The sequence below is a fragment of the Podarcis tiliguerta genome (assembly GCF_965153285.1).
Source record: "Podarcis tiliguerta genome assembly, chromosome: 17".
Lineage (NCBI taxonomy): Eukaryota > Metazoa > Chordata > Lepidosauria > Squamata > Lacertidae > Podarcis > Podarcis tiliguerta.
In genome coordinates, this window is record NC_139550.1 from 38,904,864 (window position 1) to 38,931,863 (window position 27,000).

Genomic DNA, 27,000 nt, shown 5'->3' on the forward strand with positions numbered 1-27,000 from the left:
AAAACCAAAAAACTATCCTGGTGCACATAGTTAAGAATGTGTGCTGTGCATCAGGAAGCCCCTGGTCCAACAACCCCCAACTCACTAGGAGGCAGAACAGATAGTGTATGATCAGATCTCACTACACTTCATTTATCTTGAAAAATTAAGCTGGGAGGGAATGAATTAGGGGCCTCGGCGCTGTCCTCCCACCCCATTCTCTCTCCCACAAGATTTCCCTGATTTTTCTTGCCCCTCTAAAGCTGTCTCCATAACCTGTGGCCCTCCAGATAATGATCAACTCCTGTCATCCTAACTTGGCATCGTCAGGGATGAGGGAAATTGTAGTCCGGAAACACAGGGCCAAAGCATTCCCCAAGCCTGCCGTACTCCACTGTTTATGCCCCACAAGAAATAGGAGGAGACACATATTGCAAGGTTCCTGTGGGGTTGCCTTGTTTTCCCCCTGTGGCAATGCTTTTAATCATAGACAGACAGACAGACAGACAGACAGACAGACAGCAGAGGTGGAATTAGGGAGGTCACTGGTGGAGGAACGCAGGCGGGGGGAGCGCACTGCCCCCGGCCCCATTGGGGAGGGGGTACCATCACTGCCGCCCCCGGACATGCGTCGCGCACCCCCACCGCGCCAGGCGCCATGCCCCTGCGGGTGGCGCGCCACACCCCCAGAATGCAAGCAGGCCCCACAGGAGACATGCCATGTCCCTGGGCACGTGCCATGCCCCCGGGACATGCGCCAGCCGTGCCCATGCCTGCTCTCTGCCCCCGGTGCCGGAGTATTCAGCTTCGCCACTGAGGGAGGCACGACTGGTTCTGTCACACTGTGCACTAAGCCTAGAGAGGCCACATGGCACCACAACTATGACTTAGTAAATTAGCACCATGGAGAGTGAGAGGCAGGGAGGCACTGAATTTTGGCCTTGCAGCTGAAATTTTAAAGACCAGATTCCAACCCTTCAAGTGCCTACCTGGGATACCCAGGGTAGCTAGGAATTTAGGAACTGACGTTTCTTGTAGTATTGAAAAAGTAGTGGGAGAAAATTAACATGCTAAATTTCTCTGGAACTGAATGCAGTTACAGAAACAGGAGCAGAGCCCAGCAACCCTTGGCTACTGAAGTGAACCATCTAAGAGTACAAAGCAGAGAAAGGCAACCTGTGGCCCTCCAGATGTTGTGGGGACTTGAACTCCCATCATCCCTTACCATTGGCTGTGTTGACTGGGCCTGGTGGGAACTGGGAATCCAGCAACATCCAGAGGGCCACAGGCTCCCCTTCTCAAATATTGTATAAAGATGTTTTGCATATTACTAGTCCTATGTCTGTTACAGTTATTAATTCACAACTGCACCTGAAGATGCTTTAATAAGTCTGAAACAGCCCATTAGCAGATGTGTGTGTCAGTGTTATTCATAATACCCTGCCAATAATACAGTAATTTTAAAGTCTGGAAAATCAAAGGCATATTACTAGCACTGGGAGCTTTCCAGGAGACCCTGTGGTTAACTTTTCAAAACTGCCATCCCTAGAACATTTTAAGTGCCAAAAAGGAGCAAAAAATAGGCTTCTGGTGGAGTTGTAAATCAACCAATGATAGATTCCTCAGCTGTTTCCACTTAGATGAAACCTAATGAGAATGGCTCTACGTTTTATATGACAGTCATATATGCTGCAGGACATTGCTGTTTCTGTTGGGAAATAACCATGGAATACCAACTATTCCTGGAGTCCCACATGTGTGGGAAACTGCAAAAGAAAAATGGCTGACTGCCTGAATTGAAAACGTGTGGGCCTTGGTTCTAGTCAAAAGAGCCCCCCCCCCAAACTGGAATATACCATATTGGTCCGAATATAAGCCACCCCCCCCATATTTTGACCGTGAAAAGTTAAAGTGCAGCTTAAAATTGTGACCTTACAAAAAATGACTTTTATGATATCGCTACTGAAACAGAATGTTATGGTAAAACAGAACGGGTGTGGGTGCCTGCGGAATTTTAAGGGAGCTGCTTATATTTGGGTATTGCCCTTTTTTCTCTCCTACCCCCCTTTAATTTTAAAGGTGTGGCTTATATTCAGGTGCAACTTATATTTGGGGCAATACGATATTTAGTGTTTGCAAAGCATGGGGGAAAATGGTTCTTAGGCTCCCACTCTCTGAGAAAGGCTCTACCACTCTCAGAGTCATTGGACCACAACCTTAAGCAAGTTTAAATGCTTTACTTAGTAATCAGAGGTCTCACTCGTGCTTTGTTAAATGCTACAGCAGAAACAACACAGGTAATGTAGTGTTGGTTGCAAAATAGCCAAGTGTTCAAGGGTGAGAAATGAGTCACAATGTTAAGAAAAGGACCAAAACTCAGCAGTGGAACACACTCCTTATATGAGGGAAGCAGAAACATCAGCACATCAGGTGCTGTTGGAGTCCAGCTCCCATCAGGATCAAGGTGCACGGGGAGGAGAGCTTAACAGGTTCCGAAACCAATGGGTCCTGCTAAAAATCGCTGCCACCTTCCCCAAAGCCCTTGGAGGGAAGCTTCCTTTGGCGCCTCCTCAGGTAACAGCAGCTTCTGTGAGGGATTTTCAGTTTCCAGTATAGAAACACAAAAAGACATACCATAATAACAAAGAAAAACAATAACACCCCCCTACACCCACACACCACTTAAACGTCAAAATGTCAAGTTGAGTTCTGAAATGGGAGTCCCAGGTGGGCGCTGAAGGGCCAAAGGTTCACTACATTTGCTTTAAAACAACCCTTTCCATTACTTGCTGCAGCTCCATCCAGCGACGACTTGTATGTGTGAGTGAACTGCCAATGTTCTCATACCAGAAACAGAACTAGGTATCTCCTCAGACACCATGCTTTTCATTGGAGTCAGAGGAACGTATGAAGCTGCCTTATGGTGAGTCAGGCAGACGACTGGTCCACCTAGCTCAGTGTTGCTTACACTTGTGGGCAGTGATCACTCCCAGCCCTACCTGGAGAAGCCAGGGATTGGTCCTGTATGCAAAATGCAGGTGCTCTGCTGCTGAGTATTTGCACCTTTCTTGATTCCAAGGCACTGGGCAATACATGCATATTTGTGAAGCAATCCTCACCATTTCTGCTATGCTTGTGTTCGCTTTCCTGTTTTTTACCTGCAGCAGATCCTGACTTGTGTCCTTGGTCCCACTCCTGATTCTGATTTTAGGACAAAGGAATAAATAAGGTATAGCAAACATCTTACAGCATCCCCAAAGTTCTAGTATGGATGCTTTTCTATTATGAGATAATAGCCTTTAACTGAGGCAGGACTACAACTCCCACCATCCCTAGATGTTGACAATGCTGGCTAGGGCTGATGGGGACTGAGTGTAACAACATATGGAGGGCATCCTAGTGGCTCTCCCTACACTTTGGAAAATAGTTGTAAAATTGCCTTTTATAACCCCTTATTGTTTATCACTTACAACGTTTGCTCTTGTGGGTTGAGCACATTGTCTATTGTTTTGTCTATATGATTGTCTATATGATTGTCTGAGACCTTCTGCTGAAGGTGGGTAAGAAATCTAAGGGATAATATAATGGTGAGTAAGAAAAATAGTGGGCAGACAGATCGTTGAAATTTGGCCAGCTGGCAAGATAAAACACACATAAAAATATATCACTAAGCTTAGGGCCTAGCCTAAGAGTTCTGTGTTGCTCTTCCATAACCATTTAAAAAAAAAAAACCTATGAAAAGCAGGCTTGAAAGGCTCTTGATGGAGGTGGACAGAAAGAGTGGATGATCTCCCATTGTCATTCTGCTGGTTGTCCTCTAAAAATCACTTCCCCCAGCTGCTTTCCCACCCATGCACATAACTTGTTATTAATTAGGATAACCCTAGCATAGATAACAGGATAGGATGCTGTTGCTTTTGAGAAAACGAATGGGCAATTTAGAGATTACTATGAATAGTGTGATATGATTGGGAGGGGCACAGTTTTACTGAAAGTTATATTAGCTTCACATAGCCATTAAAGTGGGCACGCAGGGACAAGTATGGTGGTGACAGAAAGAGCAGAGTCCTGGCAAAGCATTTCATTCATCTCTGAGCTTAGAATTCTGGCACACCATTGTTGAAGTTATGGTAAAGAAGATTTCATACTCATTTCATCCCCAAGTAGGGAACTTTTTGCATGACACTATGGGAATCCTGGTAACTGCGTGGCATCATTTCCCATCACCTTGGGCATGTGTCATTGTTGCAGCATTGTGATGGGACAGAAGCATGCTAATGTGGATTGTAGCATAATTGGTAGGAAAGCTTGGGAAACCTGGAATAATGTGTGCCTCTGTGTGTCAACATGAATCACCAAGGGTTCATCAAGAGTGGGACGGAGGACCTGGGATTCTATCAGATGAAAGGGAAACTGATTTGCTTCAGGGCCACCATATTTACAGTACATGGCGTTCTGGCACTTACACTCTCTACTGTCTTTGAGAATAGGATCTCCTGCATATAGCCCTTCTCAAAGCGGCCTTGACCTCCTTGTTGCGTAGGGTGTAGATCAATGGGTTCAAAACAGGTGTGACTGCTGTATACAACACAGTCACAGCCCTGTCTGTGTCCAGAGAACCCTCTGAGTGTGGCCGTAGATACATAGCTCCAGCACAGCAGTAATGGAGGGTCACTACAGTGAGGTGAGCCCCACAGGTGGAGAAGGCACGTTGGAGACCTTTTGCTGAGCGCATGGCCACCACTGCCCTTAGAATGAGAGCATAGGATATCAGAGTTAAGGCAAAGCAACCCATGATGATGGAGCCAGTGACCCCAGCTAACAAGGCCTCGTTGAGCCAGGTGTCTGAGCAGGAGAGTGCCAGGAGTGGAGATATATCACAGAAGAAGTGCTCCACCTTGTTGTCTTGACAGAAGGAGAGCTGGGACATCATGATGGCATGGAGGAGTGAGTGGAAGAAGCCAGCTGTCCACACCAAGGCAGCTAGGGTCCAGCGCAACTGGCGATTCATCAGGACAGGGTAGTGGAGTGGATGGCAGATGGCCAAATAACGGTCGTAGCCCATGATGGACAATAGCATAGCTTCAGTGCTGCCTAGAAAATGGAAGAAGAACATCTGGGCAATGCACCCTGCATAGGGAATACGATTGCTATGGGAGGCTAGCCCCACAAACATCTTGGGGACGGTGGTGGAGAAGTAAAAGATGTCAATGAAGGCCAGATTGCCAATGAAGAAGTACATGGGTGTCTGGAGCTGCCGGTCCCAGAAGGTGACTCCTGCCACCACCAGGTTTCCAGAGATGTTGGCTAAGTATAGGAGCAGAAAAAGACCAAAGAGGAAGCCATGAAAATTATGGGCATCTGACACACCGATCAGGATGAATTCAGTGACTGATGTCCCGTTCTGCATCAGCCTGATGAATTTAGAAAGAAGGGATGAAAATTCTTTAGAAAGAAGGGTGAAAAAAAGAAAATCACCAAGACATTCTGGAAAATGAGAGTTACCTTAGCTTCTGTGAGTTACCTAGAAATTGCTGTAAACCCAATCTTATAAGGCCATTTACATTACACCATGATCTGCTCTCTCAATGATACAATTTGGTTCTCATCACTCTGTCTTCTGCTTCCTGGCCATTAGCAATTATTATTATTTTATTCCTACCCTATTTACTCGATGCAGCTTAAATCCCTCCCCCCAATTATTATATTTTTTTTGCATGGATTCTCCAAAGAATCAATTCAGCTATTGGGTTTAAATGAATAAACAGACATGTCAAAAGTTCTACTAAGACTGTAATTCCAGCCCAGTGTGCAGAGAAGATTCTCTTACATCTCACCCGGGAGTCACGAGCCTTTGCATGATTATTTTGTGCTTTGATGTTGATATTCTTCCCCACAGATGGGGGCAATTTGGTGTACAAAGGAGAATTTCAGTGATGTATCTTTCCCTGATGCCCTATCTGCATCCATTGCTATCGCAGGAGGTTGTGAAGGGGCTCCCATGGCAGTTCCAAGCTTCAAGGCCCTCCAGATGTAGGTCCACCACTAGGTAGAGGTTGGGCTAGCTGGCCCTTATGGACCCTTCCAACCCTACAATACCATGATGCTGTGATTCTGTGATTCTTTCAACAGTCCAGCCTCCCCTCCTGACTGGTCAACACCTTCCTCTACTGCTAGGGAATCTCACCACACCATTGATGAGGTGTGGCAGGGAGCTGTTGTGGGACTGTCTCCCTTTCCCATGGCTTCTCAAGGCCACAAATGGAGCCCTGTCCTCCCTCTCAGGCCACTCCTTGCTGGCAGCACCCTCTGCAGCCTTTTACTCATTTGACAGCAACTGCAGCTGCAGCCTTGAGCCATTTGGGACCCCAGGGCTCACAGCATCTGACCCCACTTCTTTCTCAGATGGGCGCAGGACTGCTGACTCTCATATCTGCTCACTATATGTACAGTAATTTCCTCTTTATAGCTTTGATTCAGATTCTTTATAGCTTTGATTCAAAGAACACCTGAGACAGGGACATTGCTGATGCTCTGCAGATGTGGACCTGATCAGTCCCTTGGAGGGGTGGGTCCCTGGGAGCCCCACAAAGCAGCAGAAAACAATAAATTGTTATTTTAAAATATTAAATATAAATAAGGGAGCAGAAGGTTCAAGTTATATTTTTACCAAACTATGGAGTGAAAATGTGACTTAGAAGCCACTGTACCAGCTGACCTGGTAGGATGTGGGTCTTCTTCTCTCCTAGATGAGAAAAGGTCTTTCCGATGTTGAAGGCGCTGTGCTTTCTTCGCAGTGGCAGAGCAGAAACTGGGAGCAGACACCTGCTCAGGGACTTGTAACTTGCTTACAGCTGAGGTGAAAGGGAACTATTTCTTAACTGGTTGGCTGTGGTGCCACAGGCCTTTGGAGAACAAATATACACACGAGAACCTTCCTCAGGAGAAGGAGGAGGCCACATCCTCCCATTGAATGGAAGAGCTAATAAGCCACAGCATCTGTAGAGGACAAAAAACTAGAGTGGTAACCCCAAAACACCCCAGGGAGCTCAGAACAGGAAATGTTGGGGAGAGGGATGGGAAATGGAGTGGGGGAAGTTGGGGAATGGAATGGAGTGGCTGGAATCATGGACAGAAGTACTCCACACTGCAATCTTAATTTTATTTATTTTAAAGTTTGTTTTTTCCTCCCAGGGTCAATAAACTGGTATTCAGCAGTGGAGTCAAACATGGCTGTTGTGGCCAGCAGACACGGATAGCCTTATGCTCTATGGATTTGTCTAATCTTTGCTTAAAGCCATCCAAGTTGGTGGCCATTGCTGTCTCTTGCGGGAGCAAATTCCAAAGCTTAACTGTGTGAAGAAACGTGCACAAAATTGCCAAAAAAGAGAACGAAAGAGGGCACTAATTTACATAAAATTTACATGAAATGTTCATGTGGTGATTAATGTATAGACACACATGTAGCAATAATGGATTGGATGCCCCTGTACACCCAAAATTGTCTTTTGCAGGGGGGGGGTCATCAGTGTGTGGGTTATTCTTCCATCTGTCAAGCTGCAGTGCTTGTGCTGATGGAACATTAATTCCACCTAACTGCTATAATTTAGAAAGAAACCCAATGCATCTCATCATAGTGGAGAAGGCATCAGATGACTTTTTTGCCAGCTCCATCAAGGCTACTTCTAGGCCTTTTTCCTGTTTTCCGGTTCCATATCTTTAAAGCAGACTTGGACTGAACAGTCCTCACAGAGAGGACAACTCCAAACAGAGGACTCTTCCTTATAAAGCTGGGCACATGGTCACCCTAGGCCAGTGGTGGCGACCTATGGCACATGTGCCAGAGGGGGCACTCAGAGCCCTCTCTGTGGGCATGTGCACCGTCACCCCAGCACAGAGCTGGCAGAAGGCGAGGTTGGCGCATCAAGTCCTTAGCTCAACTTGGGCAGCCGGAGTGCCACGGGCACGGCGGGTCGGTGCAGGACACTGCGTGGCAGGAGAGGGATGTGATGCCTGTCTCCAAAATGGAGGGCACAGCTATTCTTTGGCCTGAATTCATTGTGCCCAACTGCTCAGAGGCTTCCGGAGCATATTGTGGTGATTAGTATTTTGTTTGAGCCGGTTGCAAAATAGCACTGGCAATGATTATGGTGGGCCCTCAGTTTCAGATGCTGCTGCAAGGTTGAGGCCAGTTGGGGCTGGGCAAGGGAGAAGGACTAGCCCGTGGGGCAGCCCCCACGGCCATTTCAGGAAATGGTGGTGAGGTGAGGGGGGCACCAATCTGCACGCACTCAGAGGGCCACGCCAAGAACGCTTGCTTGCTCGGGCTGGAGGTTAAAAGCGGGGAATCCTTAAAGTGTGGAATTCTCTGCCAAATAATTTTAAGTCAATGAAAGCACTTGGGATTGCTTTCCTTACTTTGTTTGGATCATCTTAATGCAAACTTCTACCTTTCAATAAAAAGTTGTTTGTATCATTGAAAGCTCTGTTGTTGTGTTTTTCTTTTAAGTCAAAAGATGTTAATGTATGAGTTGTTTTTTCTAAACTAAAACCTCAGTATTCAGGTTAAATTGCCGTGTTGGCACTTTGTGATAAATAAGTGGGTTTTGGGTTGCAGTTTGGGCACTCGGTCTCTAAAAGGTTCGCCATCACTGTCCTAGGTGCCTGGTCACAAGTGGAGGAAAGCCCAGGAGGAATTATGTTGTAAACTGCCCTGTGATCTTCGGATAAGGGCCGGTATGTAAAATCATCATCATCGTCACAGCAGCTCATTTCTCCTTGAATGTGCTTTGTTTTTCCTATCCTAGGCCCCATTGTGCTCATTAGCATGCATTGCAGCTGAGGGCATTGTTACGAGTGACTGTCTCTGTGGATTATTTATTCCTGTTGCGTCAGCTTCTTCTAGTTCTGGGACTGCATTCTCCTGGTGCAAAAAGTGCGGTGGAGTAGTTTCAGATCTTGTCTAATTAATGGAAGGCCAAGGACGATAACTTTTAATTAGATCTTTTCCCAGCTGACCTTCTTTCATTTCTGTTCACTGCCATTGCTTCCCCTCTCTGCTGAAGTTCTGGTGCTGTGTTAAACAGACCCCTTGGTGGTGGGTGAGCTGGGTGGGCACCCAGGATGCTGAACTGAGGGATTCCAAGCTGAGCTCAGTGGCTGTGCTTCTTCTCAGTGGCTGCGCTTCTCAGTGGCTGTACTGCCTAGAGTGAGCGACGGTGTGAAAAGGCAGGTGTTCCCAGGAGCTTTTTCTTCAAGGTTCTACAAGTTAGAATCATAGAATCATAGAATCATAGAGTTGGAAGAGACCACAAGGGCCATCGAGTCCAACCCCCTGCCAAGCAGGAAACACCATCAGAGCACTCCTGACATATGGTTGTCAAGCCTCTGCTTAAAGACCTCCAAAGAAGGAGACTCCACCACACTCCTTGGCAGCAAATTCCACTGTTGAACAGCTCTTACTGTCAGGAAGTTCTTCCTAATGTTGAGGTGGAATCTTCTTTCTTGTAGTTTGGATCCATTGCTCCGTGTCCGCTTCTCTGGAGCAGCAGAAAACAACCTTTCTCCCTCCTCTATGTGACATCCCTTCATATATTTGAACATGGCTATCATATCACCCCTTAACCTCCTCTTCTCCAGGCTAAACATGCCCAGCTCCCTTAGCCGTTCCTCATAAGGCATCGTTTCCAGGCCTCTGACCATTTTGGTTGCCCTCCTCTGGACACATTCCAGTTTGTCAGTGTCCTTCTTGAACTGTGGTGCCCAGAACTGGACACAGTACTCCAGGTGAGGTCTGACCAGAGCAGAATACAGTGGAACTATTACTTCCCTTGTTCTAGATGCTATACTCCTATTGATGCAGCCCAGAATTGCATTGGCTTTTGTAGCTGCCGCGTCACACTGTTGGCTCATGTCAAGTTTGTGGTCAACCAAGACTCCTAGATCCTTTTCACATGTACTGCTCTCAAGCCAGGTGTCACCCATCTTGTATTTGTGCCTCTCATTTTTTTTGCCCAAGTGCAATACTTTACATTTCTCCCTGTTAAAATTCATCTTGTTTGTTTTGGCCCAATTCTCTAATCTGTCAAGGTCGTTTTGAAGTGTGATCCTGTCCTCTGGTTTGGTGTCATCTGCAAATTTGATCAGGATGCCTTTGAGTCCATCATCCAAGTCGTTGATAAAGATGTTGAATAAGACCGGGCCCAAGACAGAACCCTGTGGCACCCCACTAGTCACTCTTCTCCAGGATGAAGAGGAACCATTGATGAGCACCCTTTGGGTTCGGTCAGTCAGCCAGTTACAAATCCACTGAGTGGTAGCATAGTCAAGGCCGCATTTTACCAGCTTCTTTACAAGAATATCATGGGGCACCTTGTCAAATGCCTTGTGGAAATCAAGGTAGGCTACATCCACTGCGTTCCCTTCATCTACCAGGCTTGTAATTCTGTCAAAAAATGAGATCAGGTTGGTCTGACATGACTTATTTTTCAGAAATCCATGCTGACTATTGGTGATCACAGCATTCCTTTCTAGGTGCTCACAGACTGTTTGCTTAATGATCTGCTCCAGAATCTTCCCTGGTATTGATGTCAGACTGACTGGGCGGTAATTATTTGGGTCCTCTCTTTTCCCCTTTTTGAAAATAGGGACAACATTTGCCCTCCTCCAGTCTGCCGGGACTTTGCCTGTTCTCCAGGAATTCTCAAAGATGACTGCCAGTGGTTCTGAGATCACATCTGCCAGTTCTTTTAATACTCTTGGATGCAGTTCATCTGGCCCTGGAGACTTGAATACATCTAAACTAGCCAAGTATTCTTGTACTATCTCCTTAGTTATTCTGGGCTGTGTTTCCTCTGCTGAATCATTTGCTCCAAATTCTTCAGGTCGGGCATTGTTTACTTTATCGGAGAAGACTGAGGCAAAGAAGGCATTGAGGAGTTCAGCCCTTTCTGTGTCCCCTGTTTGCATTTCACCATCTTCTCCTCTGAGTGACCCCACTGTTTCTTTGTTCTTCCTTTTGCTACGGACATACCCATAAAAGCCTTTTTTGTTGCTTTTAACCTCTCTAGCAAGCCTGAGTTCATTCTGTGCTTTAGCTTTTCTGACTTTGTGTCTACACGTGCTGGCTATTTGTTTGAATTCCTCTTTGGTGGTTTCCCCCCTTTTCCATTTTTTGTACACATCCTTTTTAAATCTTAACTCAGTTAAAGGTTCTTTAGATAGCCACCCTGGCTTCTTTAGGCACCTTCCATGTTTCCGTCTCATTGGTATTGCCTGAAGTTGTGCTTTTACTATCTCCCTCTTAACAAACTCCCAGCCATCATGAACTCCCTTTCCTTTTAGTATTACTGTCCATGGGATCTCACCCAGCACTTCCCTAAGTTTTATGAAGTCGGCTTTCTTAAAGTCAAGAAATTGAGTCCTAGTATGCTTGGCTGCACCTTCCCGCTGTATAGTAAACTTCAGAAGAGCATGATCACTTGCGCCTAATGATCCTTCCACTTCTACCCCATTAACCATGTAAAGTATTGCACTTGGGCAAAAAAAATGAGAGGCACAAATACAAGATGGGTGACACCTGGCTTGAGAGCAGTACATGTGAAAAGGATCTAGGAGTCTTGGTTGACCACAAACTTGACATGAGCCAACAGTGTGACGCGGCAGCTAAAAAAGCCAATGCAATTCTGGGCTGCATCAATAGGAGTATAGCATCTAGATCAAGGGAAGTAATAGTGCCACTGTATTCTGCTCTGGTCAGACCTCACCTGGAGTACTGTGTCCAGTTCTGGGCACCACAGTTCAAGAAGGACACTGACAAACTGGAACGTGTCCAGAGGAGGGCAACCAAAATGGTCAAAGGCCTGGAAACGATGCCTTATGAGGAACGACTAAGGGAGCTGGGCATGTTCAGCCTGGAGAAGAGGAGGTTAAGGGGTGATATGATAGCCATGTTCAAATATATGAAGGGATGTCACATGGAGGAGGGAGAAAGGTTCTTTTCTGCTGCTACAGAGAAGCGGACACGGAGCAATGGATCCAAACTACAAGAAAGAAGATTCCATCTCAACATTAGGAAGAACTTCCTGACAGTAAGAGCTGTTCGACAGTGGAATTTGCTGCCAAGGAGTGTGGTGGAGTCTCCTTCTTTGGAGGTCTTTAAGCAGAGGCTTGACAGCCATATGTCAGGAGTGCTCTGATGGTGTTTCCTGCTTGGCAGGGGGTTGGACTCGATGGCCCTTGTGGTCTCTTCCAACTCTATGATTCTATGATTCAACATTGGTTAGGACCAGATCTAAAATGGCTGTTCCTCTTGTTGCTTCTCCCACTTTCTGGACAATGAAGTTGTCTGCAAGGCCAGTGAGGAATCTGTTTGACCTTATGCTCTTGGCTGAGTTTGACATCCAACAAATATCCGGGTAATTGAAGTCCCCCTTTACTACTATCTCCCTTCCTTTTGCATGCTTGGCCATCTGTTCCAGGAAGGCATCATCTATGTCCTCCGTTTAGCTTGGGGATCTATAGTAAACTCCCACAATGAGGTCACTGTTATTCTTCTCTCCCTTAATTTTGACCCAAATACTCTCACTCTGGCTTTGAGGTTCTAAATCTTGGATCTCTTCACAGGTATACACATCCCTGACATATAACGCCACTCCTCCTCCTTTCTTGTCTGGTCTGTTTCTCTGAAATAGATTGTATCCCTCCATTTTCACATTCCAATCGTGGGACTTATCCCACCAGGTTTCAGTGATGCCTATTATGTCATATTTAGTTTGCTGTACCAAGAGCTCAAGCTCATCTTGTTTATTTCCCATGCTTTGTGCATTAGTGTACAGACATTGAAGTCCATTAATCATTCCCTCGTGTCTCTTATTTAAGGATTTTTTTCTCCCACCACCAGGTCTGCGTGCTGTTTGCTCCATTTGGTCTATGACATTTGGATAATCATCTTCATCAGTTGATAGACTCCTACCTTCAGGAGCACTGTCTCCCTCCCCCACATTAGTCAGTTTAAAGCCCTCCTGATGAGGTTTCTGAGTTTTTTGGCAAAAACATTCCTCCCAACCGTTGTGAGGTGCAGCCCATCGCTTGCCAGAAGTCCATCTTCAAGAAACTGCAGTCCGTGATCTAAGAATCCAAACCGTTCCTGTTTACACCATTTGCGAAGCCAGCTGTTCACTTCCACTATTTTCCCCTCTCTCCCTGGGCCACGTCGTTCAACTGGGAGGACAGATGAGATGACGATTTGTGCATTTAATTGCTTCAATTTCCTGCCCAGAGCCTTGTAGTCTCTTTTGATCTTCTGGAGGCTATTGCTTGCAGTGTCATTGGTTCCCACATGAACCAAGAGGAAGGGGTATTTGTCAGTGGGTTTTATGATTCCTTGCAGTTGTTCAGTTACATCTTGGATCTTAGCCCCGGGGAGACAGCGCACTTCCCGAGACATCTTGTCAGGCCCACAGATCACTGCTTCTGTTCCCCTCAGTAGGGAATCCCCTATCACCACTACACGCCTCCTCTTAGGTTTGGTCGGGGTTCTTCCGTGAGCGGTCCGTTCCAAGGTTGCCTGCACATTCCCTTAGGACTGACTTTGCTGCTCATCTTCATATACCTGATCGACTGTAATGAGGGAGAGATCCTCAAATGGAGTCTGCTCCTCGTCTTCCATGCTAGGGGAGAGGACCTCAAAACGATTGTGTATTTCTAAACAATCAGAGCGAACCCTGGGCCTCCTACTTCTCTGAGTCACGTTTCTCCACATATCGGGCTCCTGTGTTGGTGAACTAGCCTCCTTCCCAGGGGAGTCTCCTGTCTCCTCCTTGGTGGAGACGGTGTGCTCTGCTGCTTCCAAGAAGAGCTCCAGCTCTCTAATTCTTTGGAGCGTAGCTACACGTTCCTCCAGTTGCTGGACTATCCAGATGTTTTGGGACTACAACTCCCATCATCCCTAGCTAACAGAACCAGTGGTCAGGGATGATGGGAATTGTAGTCCCAAAACATCTGGAGGGGCGAAGGTTGCCTATGCCTGGTTTTGACTATATGCGATTCTGGCTTTGGGCACAATTCTTGGAGTGTAACCCCCTTGTAAATTGCAGACTTATTGTACTATAAGCACTGTAAGTACTATATACATGATAATAAAGTCAAGCTGCAAGCTGGAAGAGGTCAACTGGATACCTTTTTAAATTTATAACATTTCTTTATTATTTTTTAAGATAAAAAAATGGGCATTATGAAAATAAAGATTGCTTACCAAAAGACAGGAATGGTGACAATTATTAAATGCGGAGTAAGGCATTTGCTAGGCTTGGTCACATTGTTACTACAGCTCTATATTCTGGGGGCAATGGGAGTTTTCAAAGTTATGAAAAAGCAGCAAGGGAAGAAGACTGAAGAAACAGCTACCGTAGCCTGGGAGCCGATGGATACTGTCTCTTTCTCCTGCCAACCTAGCAGTTCGAAAGCACATCAAAGTGCAAGTAGATAAATAGGTACCACTCTGGGGGGAAGGTAAACGGCGTTTCTGTGCGCGGCTCTGCTTTCGCTAGAAGCGGCTTAGTCCTGCTGGCCACATGACCCGGAAGCTGTACGCCGGCTCCCTCGGCCAGTAAAGCGAGATGAGCGCCGCAACCCCAGAGTCAGCCACGACTGGACCTAATGGTCAAGGGTCCCTTTACCTTTTTACCACTCCAGTAGAGGACCTTCTCCTTGTAGCTGAAGAGGGAGTGTTGATGGTCTGGGAAGAGAACTTGCAGCAGAAGCCATTTCACCAACATAATAAAGAATATAGAACAACTCCCTGAGCCTACAGTTTTGTGAGAGCCATCCTTTGAGAGCCATCCAGCCCACTTGACAGGGACTTCATGGGATCCTAGAATTGGAGCACTGAAATCAGAGGCTGCTCACTCTGGGCCCTTTTCATAGGCAGAAAACATGGAGGTTGCAGGCCGGTGGTCCTGGTATGTTTTGCAATGCCACACAAGCCATGCAACTTGGAAAAGTGTGAATTTCAAAGGGCAGCTGTCTTTTGGTTTGTGTGTTGTTTCGGAAAATGTGTATTTTGAAATTTTGTCTTTACATGCAAACAAACAAATATCCTATTCTTTTTATTAAAAACCCCCCAGTATTTCAGATCTGGCATAGTGTTTACCCGGTACATCCCAATGTTGAATACAATTAGTGATGACCAGTAATTTTTTTAAAAAATGTACCTTATCATTTTGTAAGTCAAATATGATCTTTGCTTCTTTTCTAATTCCATGATCTGATATTTCAAAAACTTGATTTGTTGTTGTTTAGTCGTTTAGTTGTGTCCGACTCTTCGTGACCCCATGGACCAGAGCATGCCAGGCACTCCTGTCTTTCACTGCCTCCCGCAGTTTGGTCAAACTCATGCTGGTAGCTTCGAGAACATTGTCCCACCATCTGGTCCTCTGTCGTCCCCTTCTACTTGTGCCCTCCATCTTTCCCAACATCAGGGTCTTTTCCAGGGAGTCTTCTCTTCTCCTGAGGTGGCCAAAGTCTTGGAGCCTCAGCTTCAGGATCTGTCCTTCCAGTGAGCACTAAGGGCTGATTTCCTTCCGAATGGAGAGGTTTGATCTTCTTGCAGTTCATGGGACTCTCAAGAGTCTCCTCCAGCACCACAATTCAAAAGCATCAATTCTTTGATGATCAGCCTTCTTTATGGTCCAGCTCTCACTTCCATACATCACTACTGGGAAAACCATAGCTTTTACTATTTGGGCCTTTGTTGGCAAGGTGATGTTTCTGCTTTTTAAGATGCTGTCTCGGTTTGTCATTGCTTTTCTCCCAAAAACTTGATATAGACACCTTAAAGCAAGGATGGGGAGTCCTTGATCTGCCAAATGTTGTTGGACTGCCTCCCCCAGGGGATGATGGGAACTGAAGTCCAAGACCTTCTAGAGGGCAACGGGTTCCCTGCCTTAAGGCATTCCTACTACATATGCCAATGTACACCTTGTGTTAATGTTCAGTGTTATAAATTGTTCACATCTGTCTGTACTGAGAGAAAAAGGAGGAGTGTACCTTAGGGGTGAGGTCAAGCCGTTGGAGAGTTACAGTGCTTGCTGTGGCCACAGAGACTGAGACAGGAGAAACATGTTTTGTTGCAGGTGGGGCAGACAAAGGCATCCAGTTTCACTGTTACAGATGCGCTATGGCATTTCTTCTCTCTGTGCTCCTCCCAGCGGTCACTACTGGTCTTCTTCTGGTCACTACTGAGGATATTCAACCTGTCTCCAAGCATTGCGGTCATCTGCAAGGGAATCCCATACAACGGGGTTGATGCTGCCAGTCTTCATGTCACATTTGCAGACATCTTTGTTGCACAGAGTTGGTCTGTCAATAGGCTTGGTGTCTGAAGACAGCTCCTCGCAGAGCACATCGTTTGGGATCCTACCTACTTCCGTTCTGTGGGCCTGACCAAGCCAGCATAGATGTCACTGGGACAGGAGTACAAACATGCTGGGAATGTAGACTGGGGAGAAGACATCTTTGTTTGGGACTGTCCTGCCAGGTAATGTTACAAATAAATGAGTGGAATTCAACCTTGCACTATGTTGATTGTTCTGTCTGCACAAGTGCATCAGCTTGGCAGGTGGAACAATCTGCCTCCCCTCCTCATGTGTGCTGTTTTGTGGGTTCTCTTGACCCCCTAAGTCAATTTGGAGGTTGCGGGAGGAGAAGAGCTCCATTGCATAAGTGGAAGTCCTTGCACAGGGCTTCTGCTGATGGTGTTCATGAGGTGAATCCTGCCCATTAAGTGGTTGTTGTTATTTTAAAAACTTTCTACTGTTTGTGTTACTGTTTTCCCTTCATGACTTTGCTCTGTTACCTGATTACATTGGTGTTTAAAATAATTTAATAATAATAATAATAATAATAATAATAATAATAATAATTTATTTATTTATACCCCGGCCATCTGGCTGAGTTTCCCCAGTCACTCTGGGCAGCTTCCAATCAAGTGTTAAAAACAATACAGCATTAAATATTAAAAACTTCCCTAAACAGGACTGTCTTTTAAAGAGAAGATAGCTGCTTATTTCCTTCACATCTGAAGGGAGGGTGTTCCACAGGGAGGGCGCCACTATCGAGAAGGCCCTCTGTCTGTTTTCCTGTAACCTCACCTTGCAATGAGGGAACCGCCAGAAGGCCATCGGTGCTGGATCTCAGTGTCCGGGCTGAACAATGGGGGTGGAGACACTCCTTCAGGTATACTGGGCCGAGGCCGTTTAGGGCTTTAAAGGTCAGCGCCAACACTTTGAATTGTGCTCGGAAACGTACTGGGAGCCAGTGTAGGTCTTTCAAGACCGGTGTTATGTGGTCTCGGCGGTCGCTCCCAGTTGCCAGTCCAGCTGCCGCATTCTGGATTAGTTGTAGTTTCCGAGTCACCTTCAAAGGTAGCCCCACATAGAGCACATTGCAATAGTCCAAGTGGGAGATAACTAGAGCCTGTACCACTCTGCCAAGACAGTCTGCTGGCAGGTAGGGTCTCAGCCTGCGTACCAGGTGGAGATGCTAGACAGCTGCCCTGGGCACAGAATTAACCTGCGCCTCCATGGACAGCTGTGAGTCCAAAATGACTCCCAGGCTGCGCACCTGGTCCTTCAGGGGCACAGTTACCCCATTTAGGACCAGGGAGTCCCCCACATCCACCCGCACCCTGTCCCCCCAAAACAGTACTTCTGTCTTGTCAGGATTCAACCTCAATCTGTTAGCCGCCATCCATCCTCCAACCGCCTCCAGGCACTCACACAGGACCTTCACCGCCTTCACTGGTTCTGATTTAAAAGAGAGGCAGAGCTGGGTGTCATCTGCATACTGATGAACACCCAGTCCAAACCCCCTGATGATCTCTCCCAGCGGCTTCATATAGATATTAAAAAGCATGGGGAAGAGGACAGAACCCTGAGGCACCCCACAAGTGAGAGCCCAGGGGTCTGAACACTCATCCCCCCCCCACCGCTTTCTGAACACGACCCAGGAGGAAGGAGCGGAACCACTGTATGACAGTGCCCCCAGCTCCCAGCCCCTCTAGATGGTCCAGAAGGATGTTATGGTTGATGGTGTCAAAGGCCGCTGAGAGATCCAGCAGAACTAGGAAACAGCTCTCACCTTTGTCCCTAGCCCGCCGGAGATCATCGACCAGTGCGGCCAAGGCAGTTTCAGTCCCAGGGTGAGGCCTGAATCCCGATTGGAAGGGATCCAAATGGTCTGCAACCTCCAGGCGTGCTTGGAGTTGTTCAGCTCAATCACCTTGTCCAAGAATGGAAGATTTGAGACTGGGTGATAGTTGGCCATAATGGCCGGGTCTAAAGATGTTTTTTTAAGAAGTGGTTTAATGACTGCCTCTTTCAGCGGGTCTGGGAAGGCTCCCACGCAGGGGGAAGCATTCACCACCCCATAGAGCCCATCGCCCAGCCCTTCCTGGCTCGCTTTTATCAACCAGGATGGACAAGGATCAAGGAGACAGGTGGTTGGTTTTACTCCTCCAAGCAGCCTGTCCACATCCTCGGAGGTTTAGGATGATTCTAGTAAGATGTCATGCGTTTTTGTCATCATCTATCTCTGCCCCTCTCTTGATTAAAAAACAAAAATGTTGGTGCTTCTGACAATTCTCTCGAAGTACTGACTTGACCAATTATCTTGTCTTACATGTAGATACTAGAACATGATGGTGACAGACAGTGATGAACATTGAACAGGAAATAAGATAAGATTTAAAAGTAAGAGAAAACTTAGCAGAAGAAATCCAAGGATATCAGTCGGAGGTAGTCTAAATATTTTTGGACTACGGCTCGCATGATCGGACATGCATGCAGGACTTTTTCCTGGATCTGACTTCCTCAGCTCAAGAGCACCAAGTCCAGCGGCCGCATTTGCCTAGCCTCCTCCTGGCAGCCCGCTTGACCTCAGTATTACGGAGACTGTAGATGCCAGGATTGAGGGTAGGGATCACCACCGTGTAAAAGACAGAAGCCATCTTGTCAGTCTGTGGCGCATAAGTGCCACCAGGCCGTAGGTACATGAAAATAAGAGTTCCATAGAGCACCCCCACAGCCGTCAGATGGGACCCACAGGTGGATATGGCTCTCCTTGACCCTGCTCGCCCCACACTGCAGAGGATCATGCCATAGGAAGTGAGGATGGCTGCAAGAGTGCTGCTCTGGATGGTTCCACAGACCACATAAAGCAGCAGCTGGTTGAGGTCTGTATTTGCACAGGCCAAAGCCAGCACTGGAGGGATGTCACAAAAGAAGTGGTCCAAAGTATTAGCATTGCAGAAGGGCAGGCAGAATGCCATGCCGGAGTGGATGGCTCCAGAGGTCACACCAGCTGTGCAGGACACTGCCACTAGGAGGCGACAAAGGCGCTGCGGCATGGCTGCTCCGTAGTGCAGAGGGCGGCAGATGGCTGCATAGCGATCATAAGCCATAGCAGCCAAGAGGCAACACTCAGCATCAGAAGCAGCTGCAAAGAAGAACATCTGGAGGGCGCAGGCGGGGAGGGGGATGGTGTCGTGTCCTTTCAGAAGGCCCAGGAGCAACTTGGGGGCCACGGTGCAGCAGGAGCACAGGTCCATCAGGGCCAGGTGGCTCAGGAAATAGTACATGGGAGAGTGCAAGGATTGCTCAGCCCTGATGAGGATGGCCAGAAACAGGTTCCCGGCCAGGCCAAGGAGATAGATGGGCAGGAAGAAGCTGAAGAGAAGGAGCTGAAGGTCACGCTGGGAAGTGAAGCCCAGGAGGACAAACTCTGTCACCACAGTGCCATTGTGATGAGCCATCGGATCTGTTGGAGGGAGAAACGACTTTGAATCCTTTCCTCCACACATTCCATCAAGAGAGCAGACCCAGCCCTCTTTTTATTAATGATAAATAAATAACAATTAATTATTATTTTATTGCTCAACCCTACATGCCCAGACATTCCTCAAGGTGGATGCCCCATTCTCTTCCACTAAGAGTAAATAGAAGCTCATAGCCCTGGGCATGATTTACCACTGAGCTGTTCAGAACCACAGCCTTCATTCAGCCATGAAAGATAGAGATAAAGAGACCGGATGACCATTGTTTCAGCTCCAATATTCAGAGGAAGGGAGTGTATTGGGTGTTAGGTAGTATCTCTGGTGGAGGACACATGGTGCTCCTTCTGGTAGTTTGTCCGCCTTTGGTCCCTACCCTGCACTCAGCTCTCACCTGTGGCTCCTAGAAACTTTCAGCATGCAACAGTGGCTGCACCCCTGAAATGGTGTTGACTGGCTGGCTAAAGCAGGTCAGAGGAGCCAATAGGTCTCAAACCCTCAGTGTGTTAGGGACTTCCCCTGCATATGAAGACAGGCTCCAGCAGATTGAGCAGACGATACTGAAAGTGGGTCCAATGGTTAAGAAGGCGGTTCCTGCACATGCTGTAGAGGGAAGTGAGGGACAGGTGGTGCTTGTCAACCTAAGAAGGTAGCCCATCTAGGAAAAGGAAAACTCTGATCCTAAACCTTTGCTGCCTTGCAGGACATCTTCAGAAGAAGGAAAGGCTAAGGAGTAAACCCTACACAAATCCGGAGTGGAGGCCCTGAGACTGTTGGGTGGCGCTTTGTACGCCTCTTTCCAACAACTCCTGCAGCCAAGCTGGTGCCAAATGTATTGCTCTGCTTTCCTTTGGACCACATCAGCAAGGCTGAGGGGTCTTGTCTGGGCAGCCCAGGACCTCCATGCACACTGCCAGGGATTTTTTTTCCAGCTGGAACTCAGTTCCAGCAGCTCTCAGGTGGGTGCCATTGGCATTATAAGAGAACAAGGGAGGCGTTCGGGGTGAGTTCCAGCACCTCTTTCCCCAGAAAACCAGAACTGCACACTGCCCTTGTGTCCTAGCAGGTCACTTCAGAGTTGCTACCACAGTGGTTTGACGTCCAACCCAGAGGTGCACTCTGTTGTTTCTCAGGACAGAGAGATACCAGCAGTTCAGAGGAAAGCAGGAACTCCTCATGCCCACCAGATGGTGATGGAACACTTATCATGGAGAGCATGGAGAGTGGAATTGTCATGGACATGGACACACAAACATACAGGATGGAATCCAGTGCTAGTCCTTCTCAGAGTAGACCCATTGAAATTACTAAACTTAAGGTAGTCATGCTTATTATTATTATTATTATTAGAATTTATATTCTCCCCAATATCCAGAGTGCTCAAGGTGGTTCACAGAACAAAATCAAAATATAAAACCATAAAATATATAATCAAAATAAAAACAACTACCCAATAATGCCCCCTCATTATCTGAATGGGTGTTAAATACAACCCACAATCACCATAGCTTTACTCAGCTCTACACGGTATCCATTGTCTACATAACTTTTTTTAAAAAGAAGCTCCCCAAGGAATTTACAGTCCAAAGGCAGGGAAGAAAAGGGAAGGGAGGAATGGGAGATAAAAGAATAACAAGGGATGAATATGCCCAGATGTTGTTATAGGTATTTAAGGTTCATGCCAGTTGGGAATGTCAGGCAATAGGTTGACACTCTATGGGAAAGGCATGCTTTGAGGAGGTATTTAAAAGAGCAAGCAGAGATGGCAGCTCAGAGGTATCTGGAGCTATCAAGGGAGAAGGAGTGGAGAGACAGCAGGAGACAGCAGAGTTGGAAGAATGAAGATATGGGGGGAGTAATTGAAGGTCAAAAGAGAAGGATGAGAGTAAATTCTTTGAAGAAAAGGACAAAGAATTTGTACTGGATGCAGGAAAGCTTGGGAGGTGAGAGGAGCAACTTGAGCAGAGGTCCCTGAGGGGGAGAACCTGTGGCCCGACAGATTTTGATGAGCTCCAACCCCTATTATCCCTTACCACTAACCCTTCTGCTGGGAGTTGGAGCTCAGCAACATCTGGAGAGTACCAGGTTGGTGAAGGCTGCCATAGATAATAAAAGTTTCCCTATCCAAGTGCCTGATACAAGTCCAAAAACATCTGGAGGGTCGCACCCTCGGAGGAAAGCCAACCTTAGACGCAGAAGTGCTTTTAATAAGCTCTGGAATCTTATAAGGTAGAACTGGATGTGATTAAGTTTAGAGTCAGGAACTGGTCACTACAAATGTTGATCTGATATCTCTGTTCCTACAACAAACTGCATCCTACATGCCAGTTCATTCCTTTCAGCTGCCCCCACAGAGCTGTTTTCCTCAACCGGTGGATGTTGCTGGACTACAGCCCCCATAATCCCTCACCACTGGCCATTCTGACTGGGTCTTCTGGGAGCCTGAGCCACAAAACAGCTGGAGAGACCCTTACCAAAGATCAGAACAGGCCTAAATTCCGTTATTTACTTCCCAGTTCCCATCATACCTGTGCAGAAAGAGGACGTGTGTCTTTGTTAGTTCTTGTGTGATGCAGCTCAGGCTGCTTTTTTTAAAGCTTTCTTATGCTGCTCTGGAAGTCATGATTTGCCTCAATCTTTTTCCTGTGGGAGAGAGAAGATGATCTAATGCTCCTTTCCCTTGGTGCAACTCCCTGAAAAAGACCCCTTTGGGGACAATTGTAGTTTCTTTAGCTAGTACTGGTGTCTCTGCACTCAGAGGGACTTCTTATCCAGCCCAGAAGCCTTTCCCTTTCCAGCTGATGATTATTCTCCCACTAATTAAAAGAAATGTACAGGATTGATTAATAAAAATAAAATAAAATTAGTTTGCAAGTTCTTGCAGGTTAACTCTGTGTCCAGGGTGGCTGTCTACCAACTCCATCTGGTACGCAGGCTGACACCCTACCTGCCTGTGCACTGTCTCACCAGAGTGGTTCTTGCTCTAGTTATCTCCCGCTTGGACCACTGCAATGAGCTCTATGTGGGGCTACCTTTGAAGGTGACTCAGAAACTACAACTAATCCAGAATGTAATAGCTGGGAGTGGCCACCGAGACCATATAACTCTGTTCCCGTAGGTGACAGCTCCCTGGGGGCCACAAAACGCCCCATAAAGGGGCTGGGCACCCACAAATTTTGGTGCCAGGGCCATGCACACTGCCTGGCTCCCATGGCCCCAGGCACCCACAGTTACAGAGCCAAGCTGGCACTCCTGACTAGTCCTAAAGGATCCACACTGGCTCCTGGTACGTTTCTGAGCACAGTTCAGTGTTGGTACTGGCCTTTAAAGCCATAAATGACCTTGGCCCAGTATAACTGAAGGAGTGTCTTTGCCCCCTCATCCAGCTCTGGTCCAGAGGTCCAGCTCTGAGGGCCTTCTGGCAGTTCCCTTGCTGCAGGAAGTGAGGGTACAGGGAACCAGGCAGAGGGCCTTTTTGGTAGTGGCACCTGCCCTGTGGAATGCTCTCCTACCAGATGTCAAGGAGACAAACAATTATACAACTGTAATTCTATTACAAAAATGAGAGGAGTTGTGGAAAAGAAACCCAAAATTCATGGTGTGTTATTTAATTAAAGAAAATTTCATGGAAATGCAGTTTTGATGGTATTTAACCCCTTCAAAATTGGCTAAAATAAAAGTTACAACTGCCTTCATGGATCACTGCCTTGCCATGGTGAAGGGGCTTGAAGAACTCAGAGAAGCTATGAACTATGCCGAGCAGTGCACCCATGATGAACAGGTCATAGTGGAGAGTTTTGACCAAACGTGATCCTCCTGGAGCAGGAACTGGCAAGCCACTCCAGTATCCCTGCCAAGAAAACTCCATGGACCAAGACAACAGGCATATAAAAGTTATGATGCTGGAAGATGAGCCCCTCAGATCCCAAGAAGTCCAACATGCTACTGAGGAAGAGTGGAGGACAAGTACAAGTAGATTCAGAGCTGAAGAAGCGGCTGGGCCAAAGCTGAAAGGTCGCTCAGCTGCGGATATGCCTGGAAGCGAAAGGAAAGTCCAATGCTGTAAAGAAAAATATTGCATAGGAACGTGGAATGTAAGAACTATGAACCTTGGTAAGTTGGATGTGGTAAAAAATGAGATGGTAAGAATAAATATTGACATCCTAGGCATCAGTGAACTAAAATGGACAGAAATGGGCGAATTCAGTTCGGATGACCATCATATCTACTACTGTGGGCAAGAATCCCATAAAAGAAATGGAGTGGCCCTCATAGTCAACAAAAGAGTGGCGGGAGCTGTACTGGGATGCAATCTCAAAAATGATAGAATGATCTCGATACGAATCCAAGGCAGACCTTTTAACATCACAGTAATCCAAGTTTATGCACCAACTACTGGTGCTGAAGAAACTGAAATTGACCAATTCTATGAAGACTTACAACAGCTTATAGAAGTGACACCAAAGAAAGATGTTCTTCTCATTATAGGGGATTGGAATGCTAAAGTAGGGAATCAAGACATAAAAGGAACAACTGGCAAATTTGGTCTTGGAATTCAAAACGAAGCAGGGCAAAGGCTAATAGAGTTCTGTCAAGAGAACAAGCTGGTCATCACAAACACTCTTTTCCAACAACACAAGAGACGACTCTACACATGGACATCACCAGATGGGCAGCATCAAAATCAGATTGATTATATTCTCTGCAGCCAAAGATGGAGAAGCTCTATACAGTCAGCAAAAACAAGACCTGGAGCTGACTGTGGCTCAGATCATCAGCTTCTTATAGCAAAATTCCAGCTTAAACTGAAGAAAGTAGGAAAAACCACTGGGCCGGTAAGATACAATCTAAACCAAATCCCTTATGAATACACAGTGGAAGTGAGGAACAGGTTTAAGGATTTAGATTTGGTGGACAGAGTGCCTGAAGAACTATGGATGGAGGCTCGTAACATTATACAGGAGGCAGCAATGAAAACCATCCCAATGAAAAAGAAATGCAAGAAAGCAAAGTGGCTGTCCAACGAGGCCTTACAAATAGTGGGGGAGAGAAGGCAAGCAAAATGCAAGGGAGATAGTGAAAGATACAGGAAATTGAATGCAGATTTCCAAAAAATAGCAAGGTGAGACAAGGCCTTCTTAAACGAGCAATGCAAAGAAATAGAGGAAAACAACAGAATGGGGAGAACCAGAGATCTGTTCAAGAAAATTGGAGATATGAAAGGAACATTTCATACAAAGATTACCATAATAAAGGACAAAAGTGGTAAGGACCTAACAGAAGCAGAAGACATCAAGAAGAGGTGGCAAGAATACACAGAGGAATTATACCAGAAAGATATGGCTGTCTCGTACACCTCAGGTAGTGTGGTTGCTGACCTTGAGCCAGACATCCTGGAGAGTGAAGTCAAATGGGCCTTAGAAAGCACTGCTAATAACAAGGCCAGTGGAAGTGATGATATTCCAGCTGAACTATTAAAAAAATTAAAAGATGATGCTGTTAAGGTGCTGCACTCAATATGCCAGCAAGTTTGGAAAACCCAGTAGGCCAGAGGATTGGAGAAGATCAGTCCACATCCCAATCCCAAAGAAGGGTAGTGCCAAAGTATGCTCCAACTACCGCACAATTGCACTCATTTCACACGCTAGCAAGGTTATGCTTAAAATTCCAGAAGGCAGGCTTAAGCAGTATGTGGACCGAGAACTCCCAGAAGTGCAAGCTGGATTTAGAAGAGGCAGAGGAACCAGAGACTAAATTGCAAACATGTGCTGGATTATGGAGAAAGCTAGAGAGTTCCAGAAAGACATCTACTTCTGCTTCATTGACTATGCAAAAGCCTTTGACTGTGTCGACCACAGCAAACTATGGCAAGTTCTTAAAGAAATGGGAGTGCCTGATCACCTCATCTGTCTCCTGAGAAATCTCTATGTGGGACAAGAAGTTACAGTTAGAACTGGATATGGAACAACTGGTTGGTTCAAAATTGGGAAAGGAGTACGACAAGGCTGTATATTGTCTCCCTGGTTGTTTAACTTATATGCAGAATTCATCATGCGAAAGGCTGGGCTGGATGAATCCCTAGCCGGAATTAAGATTGCTGGAAGAAATATCAACAACCTCAGATATGCAGATGACACAACCTTGATGGCAGAAAGTGAGGAGGAATTAAAGAACCTTTTAATGAGGGTGAAAGAGGAGAGTACAAAATATGGTCTGAAGCTCAACATCAAAAAAACAAAGATCATGGCCACTGGTCCCATCACCTCCTGCCAAATAGAAGGGGAAGAAATGGAGGCAGTGAGAGATTTTACTTTCTGGGGCTCCATGATCATTGCAGATGGTGACAGCAGTCACGAAATTAAAAGACGCCTGCTTCTTGGGAGAAAAGCAATGACAAACCTAGACAGCATCTTAAAAAGCAGAGACATCACCTTGCCAACAAAGGTCTGTATAGTTAAAGCTATGGTTTTCCCAGTAGTGATGTATGGAAGTGAGAGCTGGACCATAAAGAAGGCTGATCGTCAATTGATGCTTTTGAATTATGGTGCTGGAGGAGACTCTTGAGAGTCCCATGGACTGCAAGAAGATCAAATGCATCCATTCTTAAGGAAATCAGCCCTGAGTGCTCACTGGAAGGACAGATCGTGAAGCTGAGGCTCCAAGACTTTGGCCACCTCAGGAGAAGAGAAGATTCCCTGGAAAAGACCCTGATGTTGGGAAAGATGGAGGGCACAAGGCGAAGGGGACAACAGAGGACAAGATGGTTGGATAGTGTTTTCGAAGCTACCAGCATAAGTTTGACCAAACTGCGGGAGGCAGTGGAAGACAGGAGTTCCTGGCATGCTCTGGTCCATGGGGTCACGAAGAGTCGGACACGACTAAACGACTAAACAACAACAAAAAGTTACAACAATAAATGTTGGAGATGCAAATCCCATGAAGGAACTTTCTTCCACATGTGGTGGACGTGCCTAGAAATTAAAAAATCTGGGACACAGTCTTCGACGAGTTAAAAAATATATTAAAATTAACATTCAATAAAAACCCGGAAGCATTCCTACTAGGGATTCTAACAAATAACATTCCATATGACAGAAGAAGAATATTTCTCTATGCAGCAACCACAGCTAGAGTATTAGTGGCAAAGTATTGGAAGAGCGAGACTATCCTTTCAAGAGAGGAATGGCAACTGA

General features: G+C 46.4%; 4 protein-coding genes across 4 annotated transcripts in view; 1 reads left to right on the top strand and 3 right to left on the bottom strand.

Annotated features, from left to right (window-relative positions):
- Positions 1-27,000, top strand: part of SHFL (shiftless antiviral inhibitor of ribosomal frameshifting) — a 320,289-nt gene that overhangs the window by 59,800 nt on the left and 233,489 nt on the right. The window lies entirely within an intron of this gene.
- LOC310668132 (intercellular adhesion molecule 2-like) overlaps positions 1-27,000 on the bottom strand; it is a 200,882-nt gene that overhangs the window by 56,886 nt on the left and 116,996 nt on the right. The gene's annotated exons all lie outside the window — the stretch shown is intronic.
- LOC310667287 (olfactory receptor 12D2-like) lies at positions 4,451-5,389 on the bottom strand (the record flags this gene model as incomplete). The annotated part of the gene is made up of 1 exon (XM_083419127.1): positions 4,451-5,389. One exon carries the CDS (start codon positions 5,387-5,389, stop codon positions 4,451-4,453), a length of 939 nt encoding a protein of 312 aa, XP_083275253.1.
- On the bottom strand, positions 18,854-19,789 carry LOC310667279 (olfactory receptor 5C1-like; the record flags this gene model as incomplete). Its single annotated transcript, XM_083419119.1, has 1 exon — positions 18,854-19,789. One exon carries the CDS (start codon positions 19,787-19,789, stop codon positions 18,854-18,856), a length of 936 nt encoding a protein of 311 aa, XP_083275245.1.